Source organism: Emydura macquarii, unplaced genomic scaffold, assembly GCF_026122565.2.
Source record: "Emydura macquarii macquarii isolate MOO-44397 ecotype Brisbane River unplaced genomic scaffold, CSIRO-AGI_Emac_v2 contig_705, whole genome shotgun sequence".
Taxonomy (NCBI): Eukaryota; Metazoa; Chordata; order Testudines; family Chelidae; genus Emydura; species Emydura macquarii.
The window spans coordinates 1,553,208-1,570,750 of record NW_027130842.1 but is presented as its reverse complement, the minus strand read 5'-3'; the positions used below and the strand labels follow the sequence as shown (position 1 = coordinate 1,570,750).

The window sequence follows — 17,543 nt, the reverse complement described above, 5'->3', positions numbered from 1 at the left end:
TGGAGGAGCCACCAGCTGATATCCCTGGTGAGCTGGGGAACTAGGGTAGAAAGAGGCTGGCCTACTGGGGTTCCTCATCCTCAACGGATGGCAAAAGGTCCCACTACTTAGTGTCAAAGTGAGACACGAGGGTGAGGAAATGAAAAGTGTGGAACACAAGCATATACAGATGTGCCTTTGGCACGGTTTGGAAACAAACTGCGTCATGCAGCTGGCTTAGAGTGTGTGGGGGGAAGAGAAGTGGCTGGGGGAGGGCTCATGGGGCAGGGCCGGATTAAAAGATCCAGATGGCCAGGGGTGGGCAGGGAGCAAACCCAAGTCGCAAAGCTGCTCTCACCTCCTGAAGTACATGACTGAGGCGGAGAGGGAGGCTGAAGGTTGGAGAACTCCATGTGCCGATCTAGTGCCAGGGGATCCACCCAGTCCCCCTAGTCGTAGTCCAGGAGGTCTCCAATTCTGGTGACTCCTGCCAGGACCAGCCGCTGGTGCACCGAGGGGGACTCCGCCACCTGCACACCAAGTTGGAGATTGTGTAGCAGGGGCTCCTCAAAGAGATTTGCCCCCTTGGCGGCTGCTACAGACCTGGTTGCCTATAGTCCCAATTGCTGTGATTCCTTCTACCCAATTAGCTCCTCAGCTGTCTCTCTACTCAGTCAGTTGGCACACACTGCCATCTGCCTGGCTTTCAATCAGGTCTCAGTTAATGTTTACTGGTGAGGAATTGGCATAACCTGTTACAGTGTCACAGTTCAGGGCAGCTGCACCTATATTTCCCCTCTATGGTCCAGCAAGGGCACCTACTTTCAGGCTTCTGGCTCCCCAGCTGGTGCCTTTCTTGGGTAGAGACCTGCGTCTCACTCCCATCTGACTAGGATATTTTCAGGCTCACTAGTTTCCTGCCTTCCTGCGTTTTTTGCTTCTCTCACTAGAGACTGTTAGTGTATTTGTCCTAGTTATAAGTCACCACATAGTTCTTTCTAATCAAGCCTATTTTATTCTTAATGTAAAAGCACTGCAGAGAAAACATTAAAAACAATAAAAGAACCTCCATGCATGCTAATATATGCTTACCAAAGATCATCCCCTCCAACATGGGCTCTGACAGCAGAAGTGTTTCAGAACCCCGCCTAGAGGTTTTCCTGTGGTTTCAAGTTCACCACACACTTTGCTCTGAACAAGAACACAGTCTTATGAGGCTTAAGTAACCAAAATCCTTCCAACAATTTCCTAAGGATTGAGCCCCTCCTTGAACTGGAAGTCCTGCCCATTTGTTGAATCAGAATAAAAGCCCTGAGTCAATTCACCACCAGATTATTTATCTCCATCTACATTCTTTGTCTGCTGGTCTCCTGAGAATCCAATCTGAACCTTTGAAGAGATTGTGACTAGGTAATCAGCCAGACAATGGGTCCTTTCCCTAGAACAAAGTTTTGAAGGATTGGTAACCAGAGGAATTGCAATAGCATACCCCATTCTCTTAGAGAGATTACATACAATCTCACTACAGCACATAAATAATTGAATTTTTAATATAATTACCCACAAAGGTATTACATTTAATTTAATAAGGTTTAACTTAATTTAGTAAGCTTTATCTAGGATATTGTCACAAGGGGTATATGCATCAATGTCTTAAGCAGTGATGTTCCCCTTTGTTCTTCTTCCTCTCATGAGGAAGGGTGGGAAGGAGTTGGGTCAGGACTCTTGCTATTGAGGCTGTTTGGTTGTCTCCGGTCTTCCCCTAGGCCTTTTTGATTCTAACACATTTTAGGCCACTGATACAGAGCAATCTGGATTGTTTGGTAAACTGGACGCAAACAATGTGTGTTTTAATACAGCTAAATGTAAATGTATACATCTAGGAACAAAGAATGTAGGTCATACTTACACAATGGAGAGATTTTATCCTAGGAAGCAGTGACACTGAAAAATATTTGGGGGGCATAGTGGATAATCATCTGAACAAGAGTTCCTGGTGCAATGATGTGGCCAAAAAGGCTAATGTGATCCTGGAATGCATAAATGGGAACCTCAAGTAGGAGTAGAGGTTATTGTACCTCTCTTTGGCCACTGGTGTGGGACTGGAATCCCATGTCCATTTCTGTGCCTACAATTCAGGAAGGACGTTGGTAAATTGAAGAGGGTAGAAGAGCTACGAGAATGATTAAAAGATGGGGAAACATGCCTTATAGTTGTAGGTTCAAGGAGTTCAACTATTTAGCTTAACAAAGAGAAGGTTAAGGGGTGATTTGATTACAGTCTATATGTATCTGCCTGGGGAACAGATATTTAATAATGGGCTCTTCAGTCTAGCAGAGAAAGGTATAACATGATCCAATGGCTGGAAATTGAAGCTAGAAAAATTCATACTGGAAATAATTTTTAACAGTGAGGGTGATTAACTATTGGAACAATCACCAGGAGCCATGGTAGGTTCTCCATTGCTAACAATTTTTAAATCAAGATTGGATGTGTTTCTAAAAGATATGCTCTAGGAATTATTTTGGGGATGTTCTGTGGCCTGTTTTATACAGATGGGCAGACTGAATGATCACAGTGGTCCCTTCTGGCCTTGGAATCTGTGAATCTAGGCCATTGTGGTAAACTAGCAATCTGCACTGGAATATTCCTGCCAGTTTGAGGCAAGGGTTGGTTCTGCACTGAGTTCAGTTACTGGTCAAAGTTAATAAAGTTGCAGCCTTGACATTTAACCTATATTTCTGTGTTTGTCTCATTGCTTTGATGTACAGTAAATAGAAGGAACCTGTATCAGCCAAGAAGGCCTTCATATTTTTTAATGTCCATCTGTATAGAGGCTGAGCTTTATCTTATGTATCAGGCAAAATTATTTCTTTTTCACTCAAGGGAAATGTGGCAATAGATAAAGTGGCAATAAGCTTTAAAACAGTTTTGGTAACATTGAAAATGTGCTCCTTGCTGCTGCTTTTGCATAAATGTACCATTTTAAAGATGCACTGTATATTTAATTAGAGGGGTTTTTTGTTTTGTTTTCTTAATTAGGAGTCCAATGTAGCTTATATCCCTACAAGTGGTCTTGGTGGTGAAAATCTAATCACAAGGTGTCAATCAAGTGAACTCACTGAATGGTATAAAGGAAAATGTTTGTTAGAGCAAATTGGTGAGTGTGCCATTTTGCTTGATTTAATATTTATTTGGTACATTGTAATCTTGTTTATGTCAAAACTCTGTTCTTTTTTGGGGAGGGAGGCGGGGCCAAAAAAATGAAATGCATTGTAGTTGATTGCTTAAGTGAGAAATTTTGAGATGGTCATTTTGGTTATTAAATACAGGAAATCTCATGGTCTGATTAATTTCTTTTCAGATTCTTTCAAGTCACCACAGAGATCAGTAGATAAACCATTTAGATTATGCGTGTCTGATGTTTTTAAAGGTTGGTTTTACTGAGTATAAATTTTATTTGACCAATCGTTTTGAAAATGTAAATAAATATCTCATAGGAATACACAAAGATACGTATGTTTGGTATATATAGCCTTAAATTATTTTAAAATCATATTTTGTATAACTGTTTTATAATCTGACCATAAAATAAGCATAAAAAGAGACTACTTCTGTTCAGGGGATTATACTTGTATAAAGGTTTATATGTGCAAAGCACTTTTATTATTGTGTATATTATTATTCACGTTTTACTTATAGAGAAACAAAGATAAAATATTAAGTGACTTGCTCATGGTCGTTCAATGGGTTGGTTGCAGAATGGGGAATAAATATAAGGGGCCCTGGCTTCCAGTCCAGTTCTTATTCCTTGAGACCATAAGTAAGTGGCTCTGGGATCTGAGATTTACTATCCAACCTGACATAGTAGCCATTAATTTATTGCTGCATCATAAATTGTATTGTTTTACTGTTGAAATTTTAAGAAATGTAATATTGTTTATATAGTGTATCCATACTTGGAGCCAGAGGGATAGTATAGTAATCTGAACATTGGGTTTGAAAAGCTAGTGAAAATGGAACCAGGTTCAAATATTGGCAATGGTAGAAAAATGCAGGCCATGCAGATTAGTAGTGGGTCCCTTTCAAAGAGACGTTAAAAAACCTAGTACCTATCAGCTCTGCAAGAACATTGAGGATTTTATGGTAAATACTGGAACTCTAGCTAGGAGTTTGCCCCAGTGCTTTGACCAAAATTTCTAATACCACCACCATTACTGTACAGTGTGTGGCATACCAGAGACAGCGTCATTACAGTGTTGTTATAGGTAAATAGTATGTAAAGCTCATTGAGAAACTTTATGGTGAAAGACTTTATTATTTGCAATAACTATGTTTGCATTGAGCTTAGTTTTACAGATACAGTAAATGAAATAAAATAAATAATTTCAGTAAATCTACTCTCTGAAAATCTGCATTTGCCAAATTTAATTTTAGTGGCAATTATGGGAAATATGTCCCTGTTTACAGATATAGGGTCTGTTGTTTAAAGATCATTACAATTGCATATTTAAATACTACTTGTGATCACACACAGAATTTTTCCACACATAGCTAGTTTTGAAAACACATACAGTTTTGAAACTTGGGCCCATTGTTTGATTTTAGATTTTTTTGTTCTAGTACACATGGTTCTCCCACTTTCCATGTTTTTGGGGTCATAAAATATGTTTATCATTTGACCAACACAGTAATTAATCTAGACATTTGCAATGGAGAAGAAAAATGTCCCATTGGCACATCTGGTAATGCTTCTCTAGATAAATATACTGGAGCAGCCTACAGAAATGGCAATGAGTACAAGAGGAGGAAATGTTATATGCCCCAGGATGAATATTGCACACATGCATAAAACAAATGTTTCCAGATGCACATTGATTACAGAATTCTAATCACTTAACAAGGAGTTGTACTCACTATTTGCAACAACACTGAATTTTAAAAACCTTGTTTAAAAAGAAGTTTTGTCTGAAACCAAACCATACTTACATATATGCAGTCCCCAGAGTTAGGGAGAAAGAACTTTGCTTCAAGTATATCAGTTAAGAGCAAGAACAGTACCATATTGTTTACTTTCAATAAATAACCAATGTGAACATTCATATGACAAGACGTGTACCCACCAGTATATAGACTTTCAAAATGAGAAATATACATTGTAAATCCAACACTTTTTACTCATAAAAAATGCTAAATTTGTCTATTATTGCAATAAGTTCGTGTAGCAGACTGATCTTTAGCTGACTTTCTTGGAGGAAAAATATATGCCAATAGAGTTTCCAGAATTTCTAGTTCATTGGACAATAAACAGGCATGAATGCATGAGGGTTTATTAAGGTTTCTCAGTAAATGTTTTGTCTATAAATTATTATATGAGGGGGAAAATAGTGTTTGGGGTGCTTAAAATCAAATAGGTTAACTATCTTATTCTGGTATCAAAAAGCTAAAAATTGGATTTTTATGTAACCACATTAATTTTAAAGTAGAGGGTTTCTGTTCTTAGTTAAGAAAAATATCAGATCAAAGGATTTTGAAATTAATGTTTTGTTTTCATTATGATGTAAAACTGGTGACTTTACAAGTAATGAATACTGACTCAGCTGAGAAAAATTCTTAGTATCACATTAAAATCTGTCTACATAGCTAATGGGTTAACTTGATATAAAAAAGTGCTTCTTGCCATACAGTTAATTGTTTTATTATTTTAAATTAACAACATGTTTAATACAGACCAAGGATCAGGATTTTGTGTGACTGGTAAAATAGAAGCAGGCTATATTCAGACTGGAGACCGACTTCTGGCTATGCCTCCTAATGAAACTTGCACTGCAAAAGGTATAGTTTTCAAAAGCTTGTTTACTTTCAGATCAATACTGGTCTAGAAACAGTTACTGAAATGGTAACAGGTTGTCAAACTGATACTAACTGTCAAACACAAAATGTGAAAGCATAAAACGAATTTTAGATGTGACAGTATAAATATCTGTCTTTGAAAGATATGTGAAAGTTCATATGGTTTTTCATCTTTTTTACAGTGATAGGTATTCCAAATATGTTAGCCTCGTCATTTCTTCAGTGAAAATATGAGGGTAGGTCTACACTACCACTTAAGTCAATCTAACTTACCTTGCTTAGGGTTGTTAAAAAGACCACCCCTAAGTGACGCAAGTTAGTTACCTAAGCACTGTCCATACCAACACTGTGTTGGTGGGAGACGCTCTCCTGCCAGCATAGCTTCTGTCTCTCACAGACGTGGAGTAATTATGCCGATGGGAGAGTGCTCTTCAGTAGGCATACAGTGTCTTTATTGAGCTTAGTTTTACAGATACACTAAATGAAATAAAATAAATAATTTCAGTAAATCTACTCTCTAAAAATCTGCATTTGCCAAATTTATATTTAGTGGCAATTATGGGAAATATGTCCCTGTTTACAGATATAGGGTCTGTTGTTTAAAGATCATTACAGTTGCACATTTAAATACTACTTGTGATCACACAAAGAATATGCATCAGTGCAGCTGTGCCAATGTAGCACTTCTAGTGTAAACCTGCCCTGAAAGTTCTGCAATTCATAGTTATAAAATGTATAAAACACACAAAACCATTATTAGTCAGATGTACTTTAGAACATTGCTATTTTTGTGTAGATTTTAAACAGCCCTTGCAGGTAAATCTTAACTTCTGAAAATGTTTATATCCTGTTGGGAGTACTGTGCTGTAAGACATTCCATCACCAGGGATGGAGGTATTTACCAGCCCAAGTGGATCACAGGTGCTGAGTGGAGAATTGCAAATATACTTCTGCAGTCTTAAAAATTTCAAGGAACAAAAGAATAATAAATCATATTTCCCCTTTTAAAATATGCCAAATAAATTTTCAGCATTTAATTTTATTTTTTTACAATTTTCTTAACTCCTGTATCAACAAAAGGAAGAGAGAATGAATTTGTGTTGAAAATAAGTTTTGCTTCAGTGAATTTTTCTGATGTTGGTGAAAAGTTGGATAACAGGAAAATTGCTGAATATCTACTTGCATCAATAATTAAGCATGTAGTATTCGGGGAAATAAAAACCCTAGTTTTTCTTATTTGGTCATTTGGAAGAGTCAATGCTAAATTTATTATTTGTTTGTACCACTGGCATTTAAAAATGTTAAAGTGTAAATCTCCATTACATGGAACAGAAGTGAAAAACATGTCATTATTATATGTTGAAACAAAATCAACCAAATTTTCATATAGTTTCCAATAGTAAAGTGCATAGATATGCTCTACTAGGTATATTGAAACTATGTGAAAAATAACAATGTAAATTTGACTCTGATCATTGTCTATGGCTGAGGAACATGCAAAGCATCTAAGGAGGGGGGGGTATACAATGGTGGCATCAACCTTTTTACTTCCCTAGTGCACTTTGTTGCTCTGGTTCCCTAGTGCAACTTAGAGTCCAAGGGAAAGTTGCAGCAGTCAGAGTATGCTAAATGCAGGGATGCCCTGGCCACATTACTCTAGCAGTTACTGGAGAGGAGGAGGCAGCACAGAAACTACTATGACAGGTGTACGTCATCTGAGGATCCCCCATCCTATGTTGGGAAGATCCACCTGAGGTGAACATCACATAGTGGTTTAAATGTAGCTGAGGATTTGGGGGCCATTGTTCATTAAATGCTTACATTTAAGAAGGAGAAAATAATGTAGTGTATTTATATTTCAATGCAAACTTGAGGCATGCTAACGTGTATACGGCATGCTACTAGCTAATCATTTCTAACAAAAACAAAGTCTGAACTTCATTTATCCTTGTATGGGAGCGCCACCTGTACGTGAAGTAATTATCAACTTGGCATACCAAAGTAGTTCTTCATGACATTGATATGCTTGAAATTGAATGGCACTGGATGCCCATTCTGGAAGGGAGGAGGAGAGACAGATTTGCAAACTAAGAAATACAGTTTGGTACACGGTAATGTGAAATGTTTTTTGTTTAAATTTATTGTGATCTGAAGTGAAACAGACCTAAGTCTGTGGATGTGTGTAGTATATATAAAATGAAAACTTTTGCTAACATCTATCTTTCTTCTCCTGATCAGTATCATTCACTGAAAAATCATGAAGAATTTTTTATTCTCACCCATAAGTCTACACCCATACATCACGAACAGAATAGAATACCTATTTAGATGCTTTCTAATACATGACATGATGCTGCAAACCAAAGTCATTTATTGCATTCTTCTATCATAGAGAGAGCGAGCGCAAACTCACTTAGGGTAAATGAAAGTTGACACTAATACCATTAAGGAACATGAAAGGCAGTGTAAGTTATGCATGTGCATCAGAGGATGGGTGGGGCAAGCACTGTGATATTAGTGCACGGTAGCATTTTCAAGACCGCATCATCTGCGCTGTGTTTTTAGCGCTGAGTCCATTCCCATGACTTAGACAAAGCCATATTAATATGCAGGGTGGAGTGAGAGCAATAAGTCCTGACAAAAAAAATTGTTTCCTCTGTGCTTTTTTAGTCAAAAGCTTTTACTCTCAGCCCATTCATACTGAAAATTGATGAGTAATGGTTGATGAAGCACAAATGGCCCAAAGAGAGCTGTTTGTTTGTAGCTCAGACCCAAGGTACTTCACTGTGAGGTTCTGTTCTTACTCATTTCCAGGAATCACACTGCATGATGAACCAGTTGATTGGGCTGCAGCAGGAGATCACGTTAGTCTCACTTTGACCGGCATGGATATCATCAAAATCAAGTGAGTGCAAATCTGAGTTTCAGTCTAAGCAACCGTTTGTTTTTAATGAAAAACCTTGTAACTACTACCCTTTGCAGTCAGCGGTTTACTAGAAGAATGATTTGGTTACCAGGATATTTAAAACCAAAGTGATGCATATCACCTGGCCTGCATGTACAAACGTTGGAAACATCTGCCGTAAGTGCAACGGCAGTACACTGTTCATGTTCGTGATTAATTTGACCCTAATACTGACAGAAGTGATTGTAAAAACCTTTTGCTTTGCTTCTCATTCTTGGATTCTTCAAATATACATCTTGATTGCAAAATGGAACTTCAGAGAATACTCTAATATTATATTTAGAATTTTAGATACCATAAAAACATTTATCAAGAATTCACCAAATTGTAAATCACTCAGACAACAAAGTATGCTTAAATTGCTACCACATACAAACCTCCTACCAGTAACTAAAAATGGACAAACTATTTGTAGTGAACAATTCAGTCAATTAATTTATCCCCTTCTTTTGTTTCTGAATTATTGGGAAACATGTCAATTTTTTAAATAAATTGATTCATCCATGCTTACTCAATGAATTGCTTATGCAAGCATATTTCAGCCTATTCCTTCCTAACAATGTGTTTGCCACAACTGTTGCAATGAGCATTGGCTATTTGTAAATTGCTGTTCATGCAACCTGGTTGGTTACATAATTCATATGGCTTATCTGCTTCCTCGTCAGACTGCCAAACTCACAGGAATTTTTCATGCTCACTGCCCAAACACTTCTAGCGTCAGTATTTGTGCAAATTTATACTTTGCTTCTGAAAGGAAAGAAGACGATTCTTTTGATTTCCTTCATTGCAGTAGTTGTATTTGTGTGTGAAATCTTTGTGCTGTTGTCAAATGGGGTTGGTATGGGATTTATGCTGTACTTGTTCTATAGGTTGTCTGTCTTGGGTGATGTACGTTTTGGGAAGTAGAGGTCTTTAAGTTTCAGGTCTGCTGAAATTGTTGATGTTCTCTTCTGTCCAGTTCCTTGAGCATGACTGTGTTGCTCAGACCCCTTGACCAAAGTTGTTGCTATGGTCATGTTTAAAAGGGTACAACTGGTGTAACTGTGTATGGGTAGCAAAGTGATGTACACACGGGATAGGGCGTTCTTTCTTTGTTTTTGTGTTAGTGAAAATCTGGTTAGTACTGAATGACACAGGGCAATGCTCCCCTGATCTACCCACAAAAACTAGATTTTTTTATTCAACTCTGCCAGTTGCTCTCTTTAGATTCAGTGTATTTCTATTATGGAGGTGGATTTACTTTTTGCAACTGAACATAGTGCTGATGAAAGTTGTGAGGTTTGACAATGCTGGAGGTTGAAGCCCTCAAGCCACAGAACAGATAAATTATAGGCAGCAGCACTGCAAATTTGACCATCCCAAAATGTCTTGCTTTTGTTCTGGAGAGGTGACCTTTGGGTGACAGGCTAATTTATTAGGAGTCTTTTCTCACCGAATAATGTCATTTCAGAAGACTTTTAGAACTGGAGGTACTTGTCCATTTGGACCTTGCCATAATTCTTCATGCTCAACCACAAACAGCTTTTATATCCTGTATTTTAATAGTTGGATGTTTTCTTTTGTTTTCTTTTCACATACAGTATATTAATGTCACTTGTTCTATTTAGTATTTCCTTTTTAAAAAAAAATAATTGCTTAACATTTTTCTAGTATGTTATCTGAATATTGTCTTTTTTCTCCCTCTTGTAGTGTTGGCTGTATATTTTGTGGTCTCAAGGAACCCATCAAAGCCTGCACTCGTTTCAGAGCTCGAGTCCTCATCTTTAATATTGAAGTCCCCGTTACTAAAGGGTTCCCTGTAAGTCTTAAAATATTTTTCTCTTTGAATGTTCTGATTTTCTTCCTAGATGGCTCAGCATTCTTGTTGATAAAAACCAATTTCATACTCATGCAGAGGGAAGACTTAGTAAACAAAATTGTGAAATCAGCAGCACTCTCTTGAAATTCCAGATTCTAGTTTAAAGAGAATGCAGAGTTACAGCTTTGGAGGCAGATACCTGTTCTGCTGGGTTTCTGATATGATATAATGCCTGTTCGTAGAATGTGGAGGTTGCATCCGCTGGTTTCAGCCAGGCCTGTCATTAATAAGACACTGTATGAGCAATTGAAGAAATTCATCTGATTGTAAGTTACCTGAAAAGCTCAGTACCTGCCTCAGACCTGCTCTAATGTGGGAGGGTAGAAAACCAAAAACTTGGATAGTAACCAAAAACTTAGAGCAAATGAAGTGTTTATTGTAATATGTAAAAATACAACCCTTGAGAGAGAGATAGCAGTTATGTTAAGATCCCATAAGTCCAAGATGTGGCTCCCCAGGAGATAAGCCTCTGACTGAAATAACAGTGTTTATGTCTACACTGTAATTGAAGGTGTGATTGCAGCAAACCTAGACATATCTGAGTTAGCTTGGATCTAGCTAGCTTGGATAACAATAGCAATGAAGCCATGGCAGTATGGGTTGTACAAGCCTGCCTGGGACCCTCAGTATGTACTCAAGAGGCTTGCCCTTGCTTCCACTGCTTCATTGCTATTGTTACTTAAGCTAGTTTTGAACTAGTTCAAGTATGTTTACGTGTGCTGCTGTCACACCTCAAATTGCTGTGTAGACATACCCAGAGAGGGTTTGTGAACATGAGGTACAAATTCTTCTCTGAGTGTCGTCCACCAGTAAAGGTACTTTATTCAGATTCCAGCATACCAGCATATTGTGCTTCTATTGGGCCAGTGCATCAGTGGACAGAATTTTTCAGAAGTCAAACTTTAGGACTTGAGGAACTTTGAGGCTTTTAAAATGTAGGTAGGTGTAAATGTAGATTTTTTAAAATGTAAGTTACTTGCTGAAAAAAATAAACTATTGTTCTTTTAGGTGCTTTTACACTATCAAACTGTAAGTGAACCTGCCACTATTAGACGATTATTGAGTGTCCTTCACAAGAGTACTGGCGAAGTCACAAAGAAAAAACCCAAGTAAGTATTTATGAGGTGAACATTAACTACAATGGAATTTGGCAGATTCAGATTGGTCCGTATAAAACAAATTCGATCATATTATTACAGAAAATATTCTGTTTAAGGATAAAGTAATAATATATTTGCATATTTTATCCTGCTTTTCATCTGTAGAGTTCAAAGCACTTTATAAAGCAAGGTGAGTAGCTTTATCCCCATTTTACAGATGCTAAGGCACAGAGAAGTGATTGATTTGCCTAGTGTCATGCAACAGGTCATTAGCAGAGTCAAGAACAAAATGTGGATTCCCTGATTCCCACTTCAGTGCCCTATTCACTAGACCATGCCGCTATAGCTTTGCTTCCTGAAACAGGATAGAGTCTATAGTATGGCTTTGGACACTGGTTGCTTAAAGCCATATTCTGGTTGGCATGTTGTTGCATGGTTGTGACATCACCAGAATGGCCCACTCCCAGAGAATGCGTGGCTGGACTTCTGACTGAAAAGAAATACAGAGAAAATCCTGAATCCCAGAAAAAGGTGTGTATGTTTTGTTTCTAGAGAAGAGATGATAGCAGTACCCCCTCAGTATTCTGCACTACCCTCTGTCATCTCAAACTTTTTTTTTTTTTTCCTGGTCTCACAAGCTAAGTAGCAATAGGCTAACTCACTACTTGGTTGGGTGTACACTTGAGGAAAAAAGTAGGTATTTCCAGAAGTGAATGGAGGTGATGATTCAGTAGCAGGCACTTACTGTCTAAAGCACTATTTAATCAGTGCCCCAGCTTGGTGGTATTGTCTTTCACATGAGACTTAAAATCGAGATCCTACTTCTTGTGGTCATTAAAGATCCTTTGAATTTTCACAAGATTAGTGTTATTAGCCTTGGCACTTGACCAGTGTCTCACTTGGGTAATTGCATTCTGCCTGCTTGAATTTAAAAATCCAACCTGTAGTTTAAGTTGGACACAATATTTTTCACTTTTTGCCCTAAGCTGTTTTCTAGTAGTACTGTGCACTGTTAAACAGCTGTGCCATGTCATTCCACATATGAAAGCATTTAATTCCTGTAGTTTCTACGGTCAATAACATCTGTAACATGCTTTGAAATGCACCTTGATGAAAAGTGCTATATACGTGAAACTTCATTAATTATTAACATCAATTTAGAAAGAGACTGCACATCCAGACTGTAGACAAATTTACTTACAACAGATGGTATTTAATAATAGGAGAGAAATCTGTGGAGAGCTTTTAAAAAGTTACATTTTATTTCAGAGCCTGAATAGCGGAAGCAATATTTAAGTAATCTGAAAAGAAAATGCACAGCTGGAGTTTACAAAAATTATCCAATTCCAGTTGTCTGCTTTAAAAATGACAATTTCACAAAGATGAAAACAATTTATCAGCTACATCAGTTGGGAGAAAGAATTTAAACAGAAAAATATGAATGATAATTGAGAGCCATTTAAGAACATTTTAATAGATACCCAAAAAGTCTCATTTGGGAAAGAAGGCTGCAGTCGTTTGAAAAGTCAACCTGGCTTAGAGGGAAGTAAAAGCAGCTATTTTTTTTTAAAATATTGCAATATATAACAAATGAAAAAAGAGGAATTGATAGTAATAAATATAAATCACAAGGTAGGAATTGTAGGAAATTGATAAAGGAAACATAGGGACACAAGAAGAAATCTGTGACTAGCAGAGTTGAGGACAATAAGGAATTTTTAAAGTGTATTAGGAACAAAAGGAATCTTAACAATGGTATTGGTCCATTACTAGATTGAAATAATAGTAATAATGCATTATAATAAGAAGTCAATTATGCAGAAAAAGCAGAAGTACTCAATAAAAATGTCTGCTTTGGATAAAAAGCCAGATGATGTATTCATATCATACAGTGACCATGAAATACTTTCCATTTCAACAGAAATTGAGAATGCTAAGCAGCAGTTACTAAAATCATCAGATCCAGATAACTTGCATACAGGTGTTTTAAAAGAGCTAGTTGAGGAGCTCTCTGTATCATTAATGCTGATTTTCAATAAGTATTGGAACACTGGGGAAGTTCCAGAGAACTGGAAGAAAGCTAATATTGTGCCACTATCGAAAAAGGGGAAATGGGATGACCTTGGTAAATATAGGTCTGTCAGCCTGACCTCAATCCTGGGCAAAATAATGGCATGGTTGATACAGGACTTGATTAATAAAGAATTTAAGGAGAATAATACAACTAATGTCAATAAGCATGATTTGTGGAAAACCAAGCATGTCAAAGTAACTTAATATCGTTTTTTGATAAGATCATAAGTTTGGTTGATAAAGATAATGTTGATGTAATACATGTAATTTCTGTAAAGCATTTGACTTGGTTCCATGCGACATTTTGATTAAGAAACTGATTTGATACAAAGTCAATATGCCATACATTAACTGGATTAAAACATGGTTAACTGATAGATCTCAAAATGTAATTGTAAATGGGGACTCATAATTAAGCAGGTGTATTTCTAGTGGAATCCTGCAGGGATTAGTTTTTAGCCCTACACCATTGGTTTTCAACCTTTTTTCATTTTTCATTTCGAATTTTGAATGGAGGTGCAGACCCCTTTGGAAATCTTAGACATAGTCTCCAGACCCCAAGGGGTCAGTGGACTTCAAGTTGAAAGCCACTGCCCTATGCTATTTAACATTTGCATCAGTGACCTGGAAGAAAAGCAAAATCATCATTGGTAAAACTTTCAGATGACCCACATTTTGGGGGAATGGTAAATAATGAAAAGGACAGGTCACCAATCAAATGCGATCCAGCTAGCTTGGTAAACTGGCCACAAGTAAACAATATGCATTTTAATACAGCTAAATGTACAATTATAACATCTGGGAACAAATAATATAGACCATACTCACAGGATAGGGTATTCTATCCAGGGAAGCCGTGACTCTGAAAAAGTCTGGGGGTCAAGGAAGGTAATTAGCTGAATATGAGATCCCAATGTGATGTTGTGGCCAAAAAGGAGAATGTTGAGTAGGAGTAGGGAGGTTATATTACTGCTGTATTTTGGCACTGGTGTGACTGCTACTTGGAATACTGCGTTCAGTTCTGCTATCCACAGTTCAAGAAGAATGTTGATAAATTGGAGAGGGCTCAGAGAAGAGCCATGAGAATGATTAAAGGATTGGAAAACGTGCCTTATAGTGATAGACTCAAGGTGCTCAATATATGTATCTTAAGAAAGAGAAAGTTAGGGGTGACTTGATCACAGTCTGCAAGTACCTATTTGGAGAACAGAAATTTGTTAATAAAAGGTTCTTCTGTCTAGCAAACAAAGGTATAACAAAATCAAGTGTCTAGAAGTTGAAGCTAGACAAATTCAGATTAGAAATAGGTGCCATTTTTTTAACAGTGAGGGTAATTACTCATTGGAACAACTTTCCAAGGGCGATAATGGATTCTCTATTACTCAAAATTTTTCTAAAAGGTTTTCAAACAAGAATTAATTCAGAGAAGGTCTTATGGTCTGTGTTAAACATGAGGTGAGACTCAATTATCATTGTGGTCCCTCCTGGCCTTATAATATATTAATCTATAAACTTGCAATTGGATTAGATTTTCTGTGTGCTGACAGATGTTTCATTATTTTTTATATATATATATAAATAAATTAAGGATTTTAATATTTTATTTGCAGGTTCCTGACTAAAGGACAGAATGCTTTAATAGAACTACAAACACAAAGGCCTGTTGCCCTGGAATTGTACAAAGATATTAAAGAACTTGGAAGGTTTATGTTACGCTATAGCGGATCCACTATAGCTGCAGGGGTTGTCACAGAGGTATAATTATTTTGTAACTGACGTTCTAAAATGTTGAGTATGGAGAGGTGGTGGCTTCTCCATAATGAGGGTTGCAATCAGCTTCCATGAAAAAGCCCTATTTTTATCAGCCCTATTACTATGGATTGGAAAATTAATTTAACCTGAAAATTGCCAGGTTTGTTGTGAAAACAAAGGAGAATATTTCTGCAAAGTTTTGAGGAAAATTTTTCAAACTGTTTTTGGGTTTTTTTTTAATTACAGATCATTAAATGAAAAAAAAACACTGGTTTGACATTTTAAAAATGTGTCTGGTCTTCGTGTCCCTCCAGCTAAAAAATGGCTTATTATCATCCTTCAATGTTTCCACATAGATAAGCTCCCCTGAAACTTATTCCCCAACTATCTTTAAAGAAAATAGGTTGCAATTAAGCAACATAGTTAATTTTTGTTGTTGAAAGCTTTGGACCCAATCCTACTCCCACTGATTTTAAAGGGAGTTGTAAAGAGAATCCTGCTCCCACTGATGCCCGTTGGCATTTTCTGCTGTTAACTTCAGAAGGCACAGGGACAAGCACTCTACATATGTGTAAGCAGTTTGCCCTCTATTATTAGGTTGCATCTTTGAAAGATATAAAGGTTCTTCTAAACTGACAGATAAAGTAGTCTTTTTTGAGGCCCATGTTTTTGGACCTGTAGGACCTGAGTTCTAGTTCCAGCTGTGCGTAGTGTGTTATAAAAGATGGTAGTATCATCCCAGTTTTATACGGAGGCCCACAGCTAAACAGTTTGTCAGTAACAGTGCCTGGATTAGAACTCTGGAATTCCTGAATCTTATCCCTGTGTTTTAAACAATTTCCCAGAGCTGGTGAGGCTTTGTGAACTATGTCACAAAATTGCCTTAACATACAGTTTACACAGGACTCTGAACTAGGGCCCTGGTCTTGCAATCACTTGCATGCATTTAACTTTGCTACTGTGAGAAGTCCCATTGAGATCAATAGGACTGAGATGAATGGGACTACTTACAGTAGTAAAGTTAAGCACATGCCTAAGTACCTGTAGGATTGGGGCCTCAATAAGCTTGTGGCTTGTTAGGCTGTTCTTTGGAAATAATTTTGTAGGACTCGGTATTGTTTCAAAGAATTTCAGAGAAAATCCAGGATATTGTCACTGAAAAATGTATAGGTAGATAATCTATTAGAATGTATACATTATGAACCTTTGGTAGTGGTGTCTGTTCTTTACTTTAGTATTTTCATTTGTTTTGTTATGAAACAGCAACAAAACCCACATCTTTTCTTCTTTTTAGATTAAAGAATGACAGTGGTGCTGAGACTTCCATGACCCAGCCAAAATGCAATCGGCCATCCAAACCTCTTTCAGAATCCAGTTACTTCAGTTGAAGGAACTAAGTGCAATTAAATTAAAAAAAAAAAAAAAGACAATGTAAATCCACATTGTACATTTAGTGAACTTTTTTATCAGTCTCTGTCTACTGCAAAACAAAATGCCAACTGACATAGAAATGCTAATATTGCACTTTCCTATTTCAAAAGTTCCTATATTTCCCTGTGTGAACTTCACCCCGCATCTGCAGCTCACAGACCTTTATAGAAATTTGACTGGGAAGATGCATTAGAAGATAAGATGGTGAATCTATCAGCTGTAGACTGTTTACATTTTTTTTTCTTTGATTTCCTCATTGCTGCACAGTAATCCAGTAAAGTAACTTAATTGGTCTAATATATTTTAAGGTTTGAGATGAATGCATTTTCAGGGAAAAAATAACTGTTTACTTCAGTTTCAGAGAATGGTATGTAGTGTCATCCAAAAGATTACTTTCACCATCCCGAAATTTATTTAAAAAAAGAAAGTTTAATTTCATGTGTAGTGGAAGCTATGCCAAAAATGGTAATTTTATTTTAAAAGTGTAAAAATATAATAAAGTAGTCTGGTCTGAGCATAATATGATTTGCCT

The 17,543-nt window shown here is 37.0% G+C and overlaps 1 protein-coding gene across 2 annotated transcripts in view; it reads left to right on the top strand.

Moving 5' to 3' along the window:
• HBS1L (HBS1 like translational GTPase) overlaps positions 1–17,536 on the top strand; it is a 125,241-nt gene extending 107,705 nt beyond the window's left edge. For both annotated transcript variants that reach the window (XM_067542261.1, XM_067542264.1), the window contains 8 exons: positions 3,022–3,139; positions 3,344–3,412; positions 5,710–5,814; positions 8,647–8,737; positions 10,487–10,595; positions 11,664–11,764; positions 15,439–15,583; positions 16,875–17,536. In XM_067542261.1, coding sequence (XP_067398362.1) covers positions 3,022–3,139; positions 3,344–3,412; positions 5,710–5,814; positions 8,647–8,737; positions 10,487–10,595; positions 11,664–11,764; positions 15,439–15,583; positions 16,875–16,886 — 750 coding nt within the window. In that variant the 3' untranslated portion in view covers positions 16,887–17,536. The remainder of the gene's footprint in view (positions 1–3,021; positions 3,140–3,343; positions 3,413–5,709; positions 5,815–8,646; positions 8,738–10,486; positions 10,596–11,663; positions 11,765–15,438; positions 15,584–16,874) is intronic.
• Positions 17,537–17,543: the final 7 nt, after the last annotated feature.